At 35.3% G+C, this 16,482-nt stretch overlaps 1 protein-coding gene across 1 annotated transcript in view; it reads right to left on the bottom strand.

Moving 5' to 3' along the window:
- Positions 1-15,345, bottom strand: part of LOC135086564 (protein nervous wreck) — a 152,201-nt gene extending 136,856 nt beyond the window's left edge. Inside the window, exon 1 of the mRNA XM_063981316.1 lies at positions 15,031-15,345. Coding sequence (XP_063837386.1) covers positions 15,031-15,096 — 66 coding nt within the window. The 5' untranslated portion in view covers positions 15,097-15,345. The remainder of the gene's footprint in view (positions 1-15,030) is intronic.
- Positions 15,346-16,482: the final 1,137 nt, after the last annotated feature.

Raw genomic sequence — 16,482 nt, 5'->3', positions numbered from 1 at the left:
GTAATAAGTCATCTGTACGTAGGAATACCTACTAGATCTGGAAATGTACTGTCGCACTTTTGATCCAAATGATCGCTTGGATTGCACTTTGATCACCTGGGTCATCAAAGCCAGATGATCAAAGTGGTATAGACCGACAAAAACACCGGTTAACGGTTTAAGTTAAAATGATGCAACTCAGCTATAGTAAACTTGATTTAATTAAAAAACTCCATTTTATGTCGATAGATTCTCTTCAGCTTTTATAATAATGATGCTCGCATGAAATTGTTTATGCGGCAATCGTATGGCGTTATTCGCCCGGGCGGAGTGACAGAAAGACTATAATAGGAGTCGATGTGCAGTGAATTGTCGCATCGCAGCCATAATAATAATTGATGAGCGAATCGGCAAGGCTTTATTATTTAATTACTTTTCAACTGATTAAATAATAAACGCGAGCCTGCCCTGGGAGCTGTCACTTGCCCGCTACATGGTATGAGTCCGGTACTCATCATGGTTGATTCCGGTAGGTACTCATCATGGTATGAGTCCGGTACCCGGCAAGGTTATAAGTTATACCTATGTACAGACGTAATACGAGTAGGTACTTAATTTTATTGAAAACTTAATGCTTGAATAAACTTCATGAGTTTTTGAAGTAATTCGGTAATTCTGGTATACCTGAGTAGGTACTGTTCTTCCGTTGTTTTCACATTACAAACAGATAGGACGCTTAATTATTAAGCTCGCCTTTTTGTAAACAATAAAGTACGAAGTTTATGTGTGTGCAATAAAGTCTTTATATAAATAAATACACTATTAGGTACTTTATTTATTTGTATTTGTAATCAATATGCTGCTACCTGCTACCTAATTGCCAATGGCCGATTTAATAATAAAACTGCTTTGACTAATGTGTGCGGTGTTGACATCTATCGTAAATATGTTTAGCAAAATACGCAGCAAGTGGTTAAACGTGGCGCTCAAAATTATGGTCTATTAGTGTAAACCGCTGCGCTAGAGAATAATTAATTTAAGGCGCCTGCAATCCCGCAGACCGGGCTCGGGCGTGCTCGCCGAACACGCGTCGACGGATTTAACGCGATCATTCTCAATCGTCGGCGAACATCGATGATGCCGCGCGGGTGGACAGCCACCCTAATTGCATATTGCTAAAATTTTATACGGGCAAAACATCATGTACCAAATTAGATACGATATCCTGTAAACGTGATAGCGCTCTACGTTAAAATGCAGTTTTGATGCAATTTTTGTAACTTGACTTACCTGTCACTTTAAATGACTGTAAAGTTTACAACCCAAAAAACATATCAAATTACTTATACTCATCGTAGAATGACCGGACTTTTAAAGACACTATTCATACTTTACTTTTATCGATATGGTACACCTTTCAATACATATCAGAACGATATAAGCATGATAAATTAATAAATAAATCCCAATCATCGATCAATCAAGAACAATCATCAATTTTCATTGCATGTTTAAATATCCACACAATCTGCGCTCTAGGTATTTAGGCAATCCTCTACATTTTCTTTCACCTCTTTGCGGCTCTTTGTTTTAATTTTAATTTCGAAATTTACTTTAAAAATATGGTTTTTGTGTGGCTGAAGTTAAATAAATTGGATCACTTCGACTGAAAAAGATACTTTATTATTTTTATATTGTAAATTGCAAATTATTATCGTAATTATCGAGATTTTGCATTTACAACATTATTATCAGTTGAAATGCCACAACAGGCATGGGTGGCTTTAAGCCACTGACTTAACTGGATTTGATGAAAAAATGACACCATTTTTACCTGTTGTTATTAAAATAGTCCTTTCATGTCTGTCATAGTCATTATTATCCTTAAAAGTGTCCCGGGCCTACAATAGACTGGCTGGGAATCCTACATATCCCTCCCCCTACGGCTCCCTCGGTTAGTACCTACTCTTAACAATTTTTCCCACAGCATAAAGGCCTCTATTTATAAGTATATCTTTCAGTAAACTGAATTTCTGAGAAAAGCGAGAGGGTATTTGATTTGCCGCCCGTAACGGCCACTGGTTTTATTTCACCTTTAATTTTTCCACTTGTTTTAATAGGTAAGGATTTTCTCGAGCGAAGAATGTTAAACTGTTTGTATACCTTTGATTCAAGATTATTATTATTTACTATTTATTATTATTTTTAGGGTTCCGTACCTCAAAAGGAATAAACGGAACCCTTATAGGATGACTTTCGTCACGTCCGTCCGTCTGTCAAGACCCTTTATCTCAAGAACGCGTGAACGTATCAAGCTGAAATTCACATGAAATACTCAGGTCTATTGTCCCTTTAAGCTGTGAAAATATCAAACTTCTAAGCCAAGCCAATCAAAAGATACAGCCGATTATGTCGATATTTTCAACAAATTTTCGACACTCGCAAAGGAATCAAAACCTACAGGATACTTCCCGTAAACTCAGAATCTTGAAATTTGGCATAAAGCATTGTCATATAATGCAAATATAGGAAAAATTGCGAAAATTACATTTTTTTAGTTATATAATATAATAAAAATATTTTAATAAAATGAAACTTACTACCTTATTTCTCACGAACGAATAAAGGTATCAAATTGAAATTTATACCAAATACCTAGATCTACTGTCCCTTTAAGAAGTAAAAAAATCAAACTTCTAAGTTAACGCGATCAAAAGATACAGCAGTTTATACCGACACCTTAGACGAATTTCCGTCACACGCTAGGGAATCAAAACCTACAAGGTACTTCCTGTGATCTCAGAATCTTGAAATTCGGCACGAAGCAACGTTTGTATAGTACAGATAAAGGAAAAATTGCGAAAATGATAAATATGGAGTTATATAAAATTTAAAATATTATTTTTGCTTACATGACATAAAATATTTTTTTAATAATTATAAACTTACTACCTACCCTTTTTCACATGAACGCGTAGAGATATTAAAGTTGAAATTCATATCAAACACTTCTTAAATCTAATTGCCTCTAAACTGTGAGAAATTCTAAATCAACCTATAATGCAAATATAGGAAAAATAAATAAATAAAAAATAATCATACCGCATATTTTGAAATTCGCCACTACTCGCAACGGAATCAAGTAAGTAATTTGATTTAATACGTCATAAATTGTAAACCGCTACGTTTGTACGGCGGAACCCTCGGTGTGCGAGCCCGACTCGCACTTGGCCGGTTTTTTCTCTTTGTGTTCTATGTTTCTAAGGCATACATCAGCGTATGCGCATATGTGCGCGATTTTCGTCTCGCCAAAGCTGCCAATTTTAACGGACTGAAAGTAAATCTTATCTTTATTAATATCTTTACAACAATTTAGACATCATTCTAATATGTATTTCAGATCTGTAGATTTTTATTGTTTTAGAGCTCCACAGAATGTCGTAATCAGAGGGTCTCTATCTACTAGTATGAGCAATGAGCATTCTAACTTGTACGATGGTAGGTATGAAGTCCTTAGTATGCGTGTATGACTCTTTATCTTTCTCTTTCAAGTCTAGATTCGATTATATTTTGTTATTAACCTATGTATTGCTAAGTCAGCGATAAAAATGTTTAGTTTCAACTCAAATAGGTACTTTTCTCAAAGTCCTCTCTGGTCCCCGTGCAGTCAATTTAATCTGGCATTTCTCATTTGCCTTCCGACAGCACACGGCCCCAATTAGTTTGATTGATGCTTAGTTCCAGCAGAGTAGAGGGTTTATTGTACGTCACGACAAATTGAACCTTAATACGTTGCAATAATCCGCGCGGCATCCAACATTTAATGAATGACGGTAATCAATTGGGGCTTTCATTCAATAGCATCGCGACACCTAGGCAGGTCTACCCACGTGTATCTGTGAAGCTGCGGTAAACGAACGCAGACATTGGAACGAATGCACACGTTCATAGACTACAATTGTTGTAGATATTATTATGTTGCTCACTATAATCCTGGCCTCTTCAAGGCGAGAGTGAATAGGCATTTACAGTGCAGGTATGTAGCATCCTAGACTGCATCTCACGTCACATCAGTCGTCATTGTGGTATTCTGCCTTATTCCTCATTAAAATATATTACTGTTCGTTTCTACTCTGAATGTCATCAACAATGCACTTATGACTTAACTTTAACTTTATATTTTAAAAACAACACGCAATTGTAAAAGCGGTTGGTATCAATCGGTTAAAAAAATTCCGATGACACACTACCGCCCAATAGGTAAATAACTGTTATTTCGGAGTTTTGGTTTCGATCGAATAAACTGAAACTAGTCAAAACTGGATAACCGGGGATTTTAGTTTAATTTATTGCAACAGTAAGTACATGTCTAGCTGTAGACACGATCTAAAAATTCATGCCATAATTTAAACAGTTTATAATTATCTACCACACTATTTATCGACTTTTTCATGTTATTGGGATATTATGTTTTTTATTTTAGAGTACGAAGAGTTTCTTATCTCACAAATGTTTCTTAGCTTTCTAGCTCACGGTTAAATTTTTGTTTCATTTGAAGCTCTATTGGTGACTGATATTTTCAAATCTGGGGGCACGGCAGTGCCCCCACCAAGTCGAGCAAAAAAGCGGCACGGCCGTACCATCCTTTTCTCGAAGCAATTCAGGCCATTTTCGACTGCCTGTAACTTCGTTGTGGATAAAACTAGAAGGCTGAATTTTCATTAGCTATGCAGGCATTGTAAAGACACGGTATATTTAAAATTTCATTCAATTTGAACCAGTAGTTTAGGAATTATAACGGGTCAAAGTTACTTAATTTTGTCACTCACTGACTCACTGACTCACTGACTGACTCACCGATCATCAAAATTCTAAGGCACTTCTAGCAGACCTAGAAGCTTCAAATTTGGAATATAAGTAGTGTTTGGTGTATGAATCAAGGAAAAACTAAAATATTTGGGGGCACGGTAGTGCAACCGCCAAGTCGAGTAAAACTTTTTAATTTCGGTCCAGTTTTCTAGATACATAACTGCTGTCTACAAAATACAAAAAGAAATGAGATTTGGGGGCACGGTAGTGCAACCGCCAAGTCGAGTAAAATTTTTCAATTTCGGTCCAGTTTTCTAGATGTACATAACTGCTGTCTACAAAATACAAAAAGAAATGAGATCCCATCAAAAACAATACTTGTCAAAAAAACCAAGTCTCGCAACTCAGTTGTTCTACGGTAAAAAGTTGTGAGATCCATGTAATACCAAGTCCAGGCCAGGAAATCTTTAACGTTGGACTTGGTTTTTTTGACAAGTATTGTTTTTGATGGGATTCTATTTTTAGTTAAGTTCTTTTGTTTCTTTTTCTTGAAATATTATAATTCTCTGGCAAGATAAGATTTAACCGCTTTAACTACAAGTATCACTCTTCTTTTTACTGATTACTGGTCTGCTGCAATAGTTCTTGGATGAAAGCCGAAACATTTGGTTAAAAAAAACTCAATAGAATTTGAGAACCTATGTTGCATAATATAAGTTTGATAATTATAACTAACTCTCCTATAAGTTCTAATAGTTCCTCATCTCAATACCCTCTCAAAAACTGAGTTATTTAGTTAGGACTTTGGAACTTATAAGTTTTAAGGGTTTTCCTGCTCCTTACATGCAATATGAGGCGGAGGTTTATTAAAGTTACGTGAATATTAAAACAAATAGGATCTATCGCTTTGTGGTTAGGTACTAAATTTTACTGACACCCTGAATACCCTGATATAACACAGTGTGCAGACAATAAGAACAAAACAAAATTTTGTGTGTTATTCGGCACAATAAGCAAAACAAGAACCTATTTTCCAAAACATCTTTATAATTTTATTTTTAACCAATTTTTAAAAAAGGAGGAGGTTCTCAATGTTTTTTTTATTCATACCATTACTCGAGTATAATGTACGAGTAGGTACATAATTACGTATTACGAACCTACTTAGTATTTTATTTACTTTTTCCGTAAAACAAAATACAATTCTTACAAATTAGTAACTAATATTGTGAAGGACTAAAATCTTCCTTCGCAGTCTTAGTGGTTGGTTGAAGAGTTAGACTAGAAAAGAGAGTACCTTATTATTATAGGAATCTGTTGATGCCGCCGCGGAGCGTAATTTCAGGGCAGTAAATGTAGGCACACTATACCTACCTTATTTGTTAATGGTACTATAAAGTTAACATTTTATTGATGTAGATCTGTCTTGGGCCATTTTTTTTTTGTTTATTTTATTTGTATTTGGTTTGAAAGAACTAAACGCTTAGATTATTCATTCTCGTATAATACTACTCTATTAATTAAATATAATTAATTATCTAACTATCTGCATAAAATTATAGCAAAATCGTGAACTTAATTGAAAATTGTGTGGCATTTTATAGTAGGTAATTTAATCATTTTCTATTTTGGTGTTCATTCTAAAACGTGAAGAAATTAGTTTTTATAACTCTTAGGTAGAATTTTTAACACAAAGGAACTAAAGTATAAGCAGGCAAACCCACAGGCTGGAACTAAATAAATCATTACACACGGCATTTCACGAACGCCGCTGTTCATTATTTGACCTTTACAATACTCCGGTTTAATCCGAAAATCTCCTTTCATTCCTTCAGCTATTTTCCTAGTGAAGCAATATTTCATTAGATCGTGGGAAATTAAAATGGTTGTGTTTATTTTTAGCCAAACAATATGTAGGTACTAATCTAATTAGGTATAATCAGTATGCGAGCATCTTTAGGAAAACATTTTTTATTACACTTTAAGTTGTTTCTTAATTTTTGTCTTCGCTTACTTAATCGTTTTACAAAAACGTTGTTTTAAATCAAATCAAAAATATTTATTCAAATATTCTGATCAGTGGGTATTAACAGCTTTACTGTAAAGTTACTTAAATATGAATAATATGCATAATTATTATTATTCTTGTAAAGTTACGCTTATACCCTTATCATCTCTTAAATGCACAAAAGCGTCTGAGATTTTAGAACCCAATCTTACTCTTGTTTCTCTACTAAGAAAATTACTAGAATACACGCTCCCAAGAATGAATTCCCTACTTAATTGTACATTAACTAAATTTTAAACGAAATTCTGTGTTTAGCTAAGTCTTAAATACGAATACATCCCAGATAGTGAGAGTAAACTCGTGGTATATTCCAAAATAACTGGGTACCTACATTATAAATTTTATTTGTAGTGCATGAAAATGTTGAAGGCATTCAAATTAAAATTATATTAATTAAGGCATTTAGGACTCTCACAAGGCATCTAAATCGTCCCAAATATGGCTTGCCAATACAACATACCTATCGGCTGTTGCTTAGAAGATTACCGACTCTACGCGATAAGACAACCAATTTACAACTTTTTATGTACCTATATTAAAACAAAGTTCTTCACTAATGTTAAAATTAATCCAAACAAAATCACCAACCTATGATGTGTACGATCATATTTTTTATTGCTATGAGATTCGGCTGCTAACATTAAAACCATAAAAATACGGGGCGTACCAAACAGCATCTTGGTATCTATTTGACGAACCTCTGCCCGATTTACTCAAAGAAATTAGTATAAAATCCGACTTCATAGCATATAATTTTCGAAAGCATATTTATTCTCATGAGGTTGAATAGGTACACTTAGCACCAAAACTGACTCTCATCTCAATATCAGATTTAAGAATAAACTCGCCGTTCCAAGCAACGCTGACGCAAGCATACTACTAATTTTGGCTTACGGTCCAGTATGTAATTAACACTTTTTTTTACGATGAAGCCTAGACTGTAAACTGTTTGTATACCTATTACAAATAAATACTCTACGAAAAGTCAGTAGTTCATTCTGCAATATGCGAATAAGTACGATGAAAAGGGCTTCCATACAATAAACCATTTAAAGCACCGTATATTTCAAAAGCTAATAAGCCATTTCGAACTTGTTTTTGTTTTCGATGACAATAGCACAGGTGTAACAGATCCGATTGCTGCCGTTTACAATAAAATGCTAGCGAATAACCGGAAAATGATTCAGATTTATAGGTATTCACGTGTTTTCTTTTTACACAACAATGTGTTAATTTACTAACAAACGGCAACCGCATTCAGTGGCGTGAAACAGTCGGCGCAATTTGTACAATTTAATTTCTAAAATATATTCGCTGGAAAGTTATGCGGATTATTTTAACAACAACTGCATTCAGGTAACGTTTAAAACGTTTTCGGCGTTAATTTGATAACTCAAACACACATTATTTGATATTTTGACTGAATGTTTTTAACTAGCGTGTGTAAGAACTGTGTAAGAATTCGTTCGTCAACCCCCGAACTGTATAACTTACTTGTAGGCTACAACAATGCTACGAACGCTACGATTACTCGTAGAGCGTAAGAAACTAAAACTAATACATTTTCCAAGGAATCGCACAAAAATACTGCCATCCATTCATAAATGTTGCACCAATTACATTTAATACTCCATTCACAATTTAGGCCATCCAAAATGTTATTATGAGACTACTTACAAAGCTGGCTAAGCAAATATCGGTTGCTATTGATTTAATTGTCCTCAGTGTGTCAGTGGGAGCACTGATCAAAGCAAATGCCCCAAAAAGGAGAGCAACGCAACATTCTTAATGCTCGACGCACTCTTTACGTAGTGCCGTAGATCAATTCGATTTTTGGCGAGGCCCACCGAAACTGCGGCCCCAAGCGAACGTACACAACACTTCCTCACTCCAGTTATATAATTTCATGACATAAGACACGCGAGGGTATAATTGTTAAAAAGTGAAAACACAGCGTTTGCGGTACTCATTCACACTTCGCACGATCACAGCACATTCCTTCGGTGTTGGTGTTGATGTCAGTGTCAATGTGATACACCCCGTGTTATTGTTGGTGCTTAATTTTTGGGGTTAGTTTCGTGAGAGTTTACTCACCTTCCTGGGCGGGGGTTGCATGATGCCGGGGTCGCCGCAGCGACCGATGCTTCTCTGTACAAGTTGCGCGCGGAACCGGACGAGGATCGATGGCGCCGCAAGTGAGCGTGGCCGCCCTCTGCCGCTGCGGCGTGCTGGACGCCCAACTAGACTATGGCGCATGCGCCCGACCACAACCATAGACTAACTCAAGTCGCATACTTCGTACCCCACAGAACTCTTCAAGCCAAAGGCGCCAAACACTTCTTAGAAAAAAAATATCGTCACTGAACGCATCCGTAATTTTTTTACGATTTTTTACGTATAAAGTTGTATTTTATTATAAATAAATAAAAATATCTGCATTAATAAAGGTTACTTCAACAAAAAAAAATATAAAATAGGCCGTATAAAAATTACAACGTGAGTTTTACGAATTGATCATACCTAATCTGTACCCGACTCGCGGTTCTAATTTTGATGCCGAATTGGTCAATTTTAAGTAAATTGCGTGTTGAATTTAGTAAACGATTAACAATAAACCTAATGCCTTAATATAGGTTAAGCCCATTATCCATTTAAAGCTAGCATAAAATTACGGCAATAAGTAGATACCTAAACAACTCGTGGAATCCTCGTTTCAATAATTGATCAAACACATCAAAACACATCCACTAAGCGCATTACACCAAAATGCACAAAGTATTCCACAATTGCTACCACCTGCACAAAGGTGCGTCGGAATAATCGCATCAATGGTATCAAAGCGTTCCGCATGAATGTGTACCTACTTATCATTTCACAGTGTAATAAATTAATTGCTTTGTTACTTATGGTCAGCATTGATTGTAGTCCGTACGATTTTTGGTAGTAAATTTGCAAGATTCAAACAATGCAAATGTATGAGCTCAATGAAATATGTGACAATAAAACGCTAACTTTTGACCCTGGTACGCTTACGTTTACCGGTTTATTGTCGAAATATGCATATTATGACACAAAGAGAACAAACTTTGATATTTGGCTTGAATGATAAAAACGGCATCTGTTACTTAATTTGAGATAAAAATGGCATTAATTAACCGATACCTAAAAAAAAACAAATAGGTGGGTACCTACTTATCGCAGATAATGCAGACGATTACCTATCGAATAAATCTTCTTTTTTCTGCCGGATAAACAAACTTCATCAATTTTATTCAATAGCAATTCATATTGTTCCAACTATTTTAGCATTATTTAATAAATTAGAAAAAAATATGTAAAAACCAAAAAAGTTTCCTTCTTTCTTTCTATTATCTAACCTAAGTATAACTTGCGCCTTATTGTCGTGTGCTGGTTGAAATAAAATAACAGGCAAAATATAAAGATTACTTTAAAATGTCCATAATACGTCATAAATTCTCGTGGTTATCACCCCCAGCGATATTCGAACCCGCAACTCTAGGGTTTTGTTTTACGCTACGCGCCATGCCGGGCAGCCGTCAAACCGACCGGCTAAATCAGATTACCCTCTCGTATTGGACATTACTCAACGTACCCGAGTATACGAATATTGTCTGATTAATCACTTGGTATACAATATACATGACATTTCGAGGGCCCTGACGCATAACGCATTTGCAATCTAGAAAACTGTTTCAATGTACGAGTACTTACCACGAGTTTACACTAGATGTGCTTGCTAACGACTACGTAAAAAAAATACTGTAAATGTACAACGGATTGTACAGCGACCCTAGCGGATACTTTCAAGAACTAAAATCTTCATAGATTTTTTGACGCCCTCACTAGTGACGACCTTTGATGTAAACTCACACTAAGCCCTCAGTTGATGTAACTAAGTCATTTTTAGTAACCACGGTCCACTTTTACATAACGAATATCAATGTCCGCAAAATATTCATTCCGCATACCTACATCATAAGTTCATAGGTATTACCAGGTGCACGTCACTAATTAAAAAGCCCTAATAGTTAGGTATTGCAATAATGAGCGCACACACCACTGGCATTGTGGCTTGTGGTAAGAAATATCGATATTGCGTCACATAGATTACACAAAGAACGATAGCTAACGCTTTACCGCTGAAAAGTTATTGCCCGATAAATTACAATCGTAAATATTTAAATATCACAAATCTTGATTATAAGATCTAAGGTAGACCTTTTTGTGAAAACAACTGCCGTAATTTCAATCTTTCAAGAGTTAATTTACATTTTAAACCTAAAGTCATAATATTTTACATAAACAGAAAAACTAATATTGTAATGGAATATGAAAGTGGAATGTCCGTCAAGGTTTTTTTCATGGAAATAATACCTACTGAGATCGGATAACTATGTAACTTTGTTTTCACGTGCAAATTCCATTATCAAAATAAAAAAGAGAGTACATAGTTACGAGTAGTTGTTTTGTTTGTGAGGGCTGCTAAATATTTTTTGTATGTTACCTACTTTTTGGTATTCCAGTGCAAATCAACGTAGTGCAACTCACAGCATACGACATTTCCGTTAAAGATTTCCTGGTAAAAGTCTCGTAAAAGCAAAAAAAACAACGGGTTTTTAAACTAAGTAGATTCTTACAAACGCGTTTTCCATTTAGATACGTATTTCTTTAGCCCTAAGTGCGAAATGTAGACAGACAATTGTGTCCCCAAATTTGACCCCACTTAACCCTAACCTAAATCTACGGTCGTTAAATGATAGTAAATCGAAAAGCCACAACGCAAAACGCATTGCGCGGCTTCGAAATCAGTTTATCCCGTAATTCCATGGAAGGAACCGTGAAGTGGAAGAAACTTATCAAAGTACGTTAAGAAATCGCCTTCTTATTTGATTTAAAAGCGAGGATTCCTGCAAATAGATCTTGAGCAAGTCTCGCATTGACAAACCGATCGGCATTTCAAATATCACAACCATTATTATTAACCATTCTTATGCTTTAAAAAGAGATTATCTTTATTACGTTATCATTGAAAATGTTTGGTGAAAAGTTACCCCTTTTCCTTAAACTTTTTATTTGAACGTTTATACGGCTGCGAATTAAAATGTATTGTGCCGAATTGAAAAATTTAGTTTGAGATTTACTTTATCCGCTTAAATATTGCAGAGTTCCTTAATTAAATTATACCGTATTAAACCAACTGCGTATGACTATCACCTTGCTGGGCAGTTTTATTCTAAGTTTTGGTCTGTAATTGAAATTTAATTTCCTTAATTTGTGTTATTCGTAAATTAGGTACTTTGATATGTTACCTCTATCGGATATGTGAAAAAATTAGAACTATAGTATGTATTGAATCCAACTAATTTGTCTTCAAAAGGTGGCCGGTTTATTGATGCTCCTTGCTTGCTAACTGGCCCTCAGTGCAAATAATCAGTCCCATCAGCAGCCCCGAGCTAGCCCTAATTGTTTCTTAGTCTTCCTCGCATTTCCTCTAAGCAGACTTAATTTACACTAACGAATCAATTTTATTGTGCGAATAGACCTTTTTGTAAGGTCTTTGTTTACTTGTATTGTTAAATTACATTGTTTTTATTAGGTCAGCCTTTTAGCGTTAATGGAAAACTTTTATTATAATATGTTTATTTTAGAATTGATATTTTTGAGTCAAATGCAACTTCTACTATTTCCATGCCGTGTGGTTCTAGCAGAGTATAATTATAGGACCACCCACCATTCCTTCGTAAGAGGTGACTGAGAAACATAAGCCTCATGGCTTCCCCAACCCAGCTGACCAGCATAGGGAATGTGGTAATCCCCCTTTCTCTTTGGTTGCCCTTCAACCGTCATAAGAACAGTTTTCGATACTGTAAGTCTTTTACGCGGTATAACCGTAAAACCACAAAAATGCCCCTTTCGGTGGCCCCCACCACTGAAGCACAACTCCGTCGAAGTTGAAAACCTAGGATACTCATAATGGGCAACAAATGAAGCCATTAAAACATTAAAGCCTTTTTTTTACATTAATGTGTTTTATTCTACTGGCCTAAAATTCCATCCCCCTACAGTCGAGACTAAATAATAAACCAGAGGGCCTCTAGTGAGCGCGTCAAAAAATGACATTAAATGTATGACGGATAATACAGTGCCCCTAGCGGAAACGTTCAAGAACTAAAATTTTCATACATTTTTTAAACGCGCTCACAATTCAGCGCGTTTGATGTAAACTCACACTCTGCCCACTGATCATGAAATCGAAATGAATAAAATGATAATCAACATGGTAATAATCGATGTCAGATTACGACTCTGATGTCAGATTCAAATAAGTACGTCGCTACATACTTAAATACTAAAGTCGCTATGTAGGTATACTCATATACCACGTACAAGTACCCAAACCCCCCAAGTGGGTGTCATACTTGCTATCGAACGTTGAAGTATCTATTGTCTAGATATCGACAACTATGCATCAACGGGTCGCTACATCTACGGTACTCCATATTAAAAGTCATGAAATCAACGGGTCGCTACATCTACGGTACTCCATATTAAAAGTCATGAAATCAATCGGTTGTTTAATCAGTGTCATGACATCAAAAGTCGCGGTGGGTAAATAACGAACTTCTCAGGGTGGGTAAGTAATATTTTCCTACCAAATTTTGTACTAAAAGGTAAAGTATTAAGAAAAAACAATTTTTTAATCATACAACTTTTAATTGAATTATTAAATACCAATTTATTATTAACAGTTCTCGATAATTTATCGATTGAAAAATATTCGGTATTTGAATCGAAAGGTATATTCAATTTTATCAATATCAAAATATTCAATTTTAATGATAAAATAATTATTATTTACTACCACCTATTTAACTTGCATTCTTATTTCCTTGCGAGCAAATCCGTGGGTTGCGGGCGTACGTTAAAAAACCCATGCCAAAGCGGGAATACTCGTACAAATAGATACAGCAACATTCATTGTAACGTACCTACTAATTATTATGGAGTACTGTAGATGTAGCGACCCGTTGATGCATAGTTGTCGATATCTAGACAATAAATACATCGACGTTCGATAACAAAACATTCATTGTAACGTACTAATTAATATAGAGTACCGTAGATGTAGCGACCCGTTGATGCATAGTTGTCAATATCTAGACAATAGATACTTCGACGTTCGATAGCAAGTATGACACCCAGTAAAAGTACCTAGGTACTCGTAAAAATAACACAATGTTTAAAATAAACGTCCAGTATTTAAATTACAAAATACAAAGTGTGAGTGGTGGTTGATGAAAAGTTAACAGTCATTAAGTGTGGAAATACCGCTGAAAAAATATTTACAAATTGTTTTAATTACTCGAATATTGCTGAAAAGAAAACAGAATACACCTGAAAATGGAATTCTTTTAGCTTTCGAACAATATAGAATTGGTGGAAATGGATATGATGAAATCACTTCTTAGCTCTTGCCCGCGGTTTAACCCGTGTTGAATTCAGTTATTTATAAAAAGACAATTATTTGAAACGTCTTATCGTTTATAAATATGTATTAATTAGCCAATTAATTTAATATCGTAATATAATATAAAACCTTGTCATTGCATGCTCCCAGCATAGCTAAGAACGTTGGTGCACTATAATAAAAGGTTTTCGTATAAACCTAGAGTGCGACGATGGTTTGTTTCGCCGACTGTTTATTTGTTCGATGTTTCGAAGGCTGAGTTGCACCACCTTATTTTAACCGTAACAATAACATTAACCGATGCTTTTTGTATGGAATTTGACAGATTTTTGACGTTCGTCAAAGATAAAGTAAGATGGTGCAACTCAGCCTAAATAACGAGCATCATACTTCGATACCTAAGTGTGCCTACGTTGCTCCCCATACTAGCTGCGACACGATGTTCGAACCCGCAACTGTTTGCTTTTACTAGGTCACAAGACAATTATTGATAATTTTTACTTTCATTGCTGTTAGATACTAATATCTAACTTACTTAGGTACCTATCAATCGAAAGCGGCTGCCTTAACCCCGTCGCCGCGCCTCCAAGACAATTTAATACATTACAAATCAAAATATAACGTAGGCACTTAGTTTTACTTTTATTTACCTTTACCGTTAGATCCAAATCGAATATCAACTTACAAGAACTCTCGGAGGCTTCCTTGAAGTGCCATATTTCCGCTCGTAATAACTACTTGTAGTTGCCATCACTGAACCCACACCACACTACCTACACTATCCACACACACTCCCATCTATTTTTGTAGTAAACACAAATATCTAAAAAAACTACAAAAGTAGTCTTCTTTAACTTAACATAACAAAAATATTCCTCCATTTAGGCTCTTTCACTGAAAACGATAATTACAAAGTCATGTTTCACTTAGACACGTAACATTTAGTAAACTTTATCTAATTTTATCTAGTATGTAGTAAAACTTGTAATCGCTAACTGAACGTCTGTATCGTTGTACGCGTAAACTAAACTAGCAATTATCTCATAATACCAAAAGGCTAATCGAGATAATTAAGTGGCCGATAATGTTGAATCAAACGAGAGCCACTAAAGATAAACAACCGATATTGATAGGCTAGAAACAAGGCCGACCTTTATTTTTATTCTTTCAATCCAGACGGATTTATGTCTGCAGAAATACGACCAAAATAGCGTGTAGGTGATCCTCAGACATTCGGTCAGACAACGAAATAAACTGATTTGAATTTTCAGTTGTTTTTTTTTAGGATCTTTTACGACACGATCTTTTATTGAAATAACTAGCTGACCCGGCGAACTTTGTTCCGCCTTAATGGCAATAAATAAGCAGACTGACCCGGCGAACTTTGTTCCGCCTTAATGGCAATACATAAGCAGACTTTTTTTTTATTTCGAACGGGATAAAAGGTATCCTGTCCTTCTCCTGGCTCTAAACTACCTCCCTGACAATTTTCAGCTAAATCGGTTCAGCCGTTCTTGAGTTATAAGTGGAGTAACTAACACGACTTTCTTTACTGGTATCAAATAGCGTATCCTATCCTTACAAAATGCAAAATAGCTTTAATTTGAATATTTATTTATTCTATCATAATTTACACATTTCATAAACTAAGTTCTCTATGTACCTAAATACACTGGTCATCACAAAAATCGACCCTCCCGCGACAAGCACTTTCAAACGTATGCATCCCCACTTCCCACTAATATTGGCACCATTTAAAAGCCTAGTTCTAAACTTCATTTCATTAAAGGAAAGGTTTTTACCCCAAAAATGTGTCTGTAGAAGAATCCAGAGTCACTTCTTCAAAAAATAGGTAGTTACGCTTGAGCCAACTTTTATGGCTATAGGTAAAACTGTTAAGTTGGGATTACTTAATCGCTATCAATCTGTTAAAGAGGACACGTGAGATCATTATTTGGTTTTATAACCATAAAAATTGGTCTAATTGATCCCAGAGGTGAGCCCAAAGTGAGGTCTTTTTTCAAGTCACATTTATTGTACCTATCTGTTAATCGGTTAATTAATCGTTTATTAAGAAATTAAATGTGTTTTTCTTTAAGGATATTTATTGGGCTTTCAAATAACACCAATATTGTTG

The sequence above is a fragment of the Ostrinia nubilalis genome, chromosome Z (assembly GCF_963855985.1).
Source record: "Ostrinia nubilalis chromosome Z, ilOstNubi1.1, whole genome shotgun sequence".
NCBI lineage: Eukaryota > Metazoa > Arthropoda > Insecta > Lepidoptera > Crambidae > Ostrinia > Ostrinia nubilalis.
The sequence above is the reverse complement of the archived record's forward strand: the minus strand, read 5'-3'. Positions and strand labels throughout refer to the sequence as shown.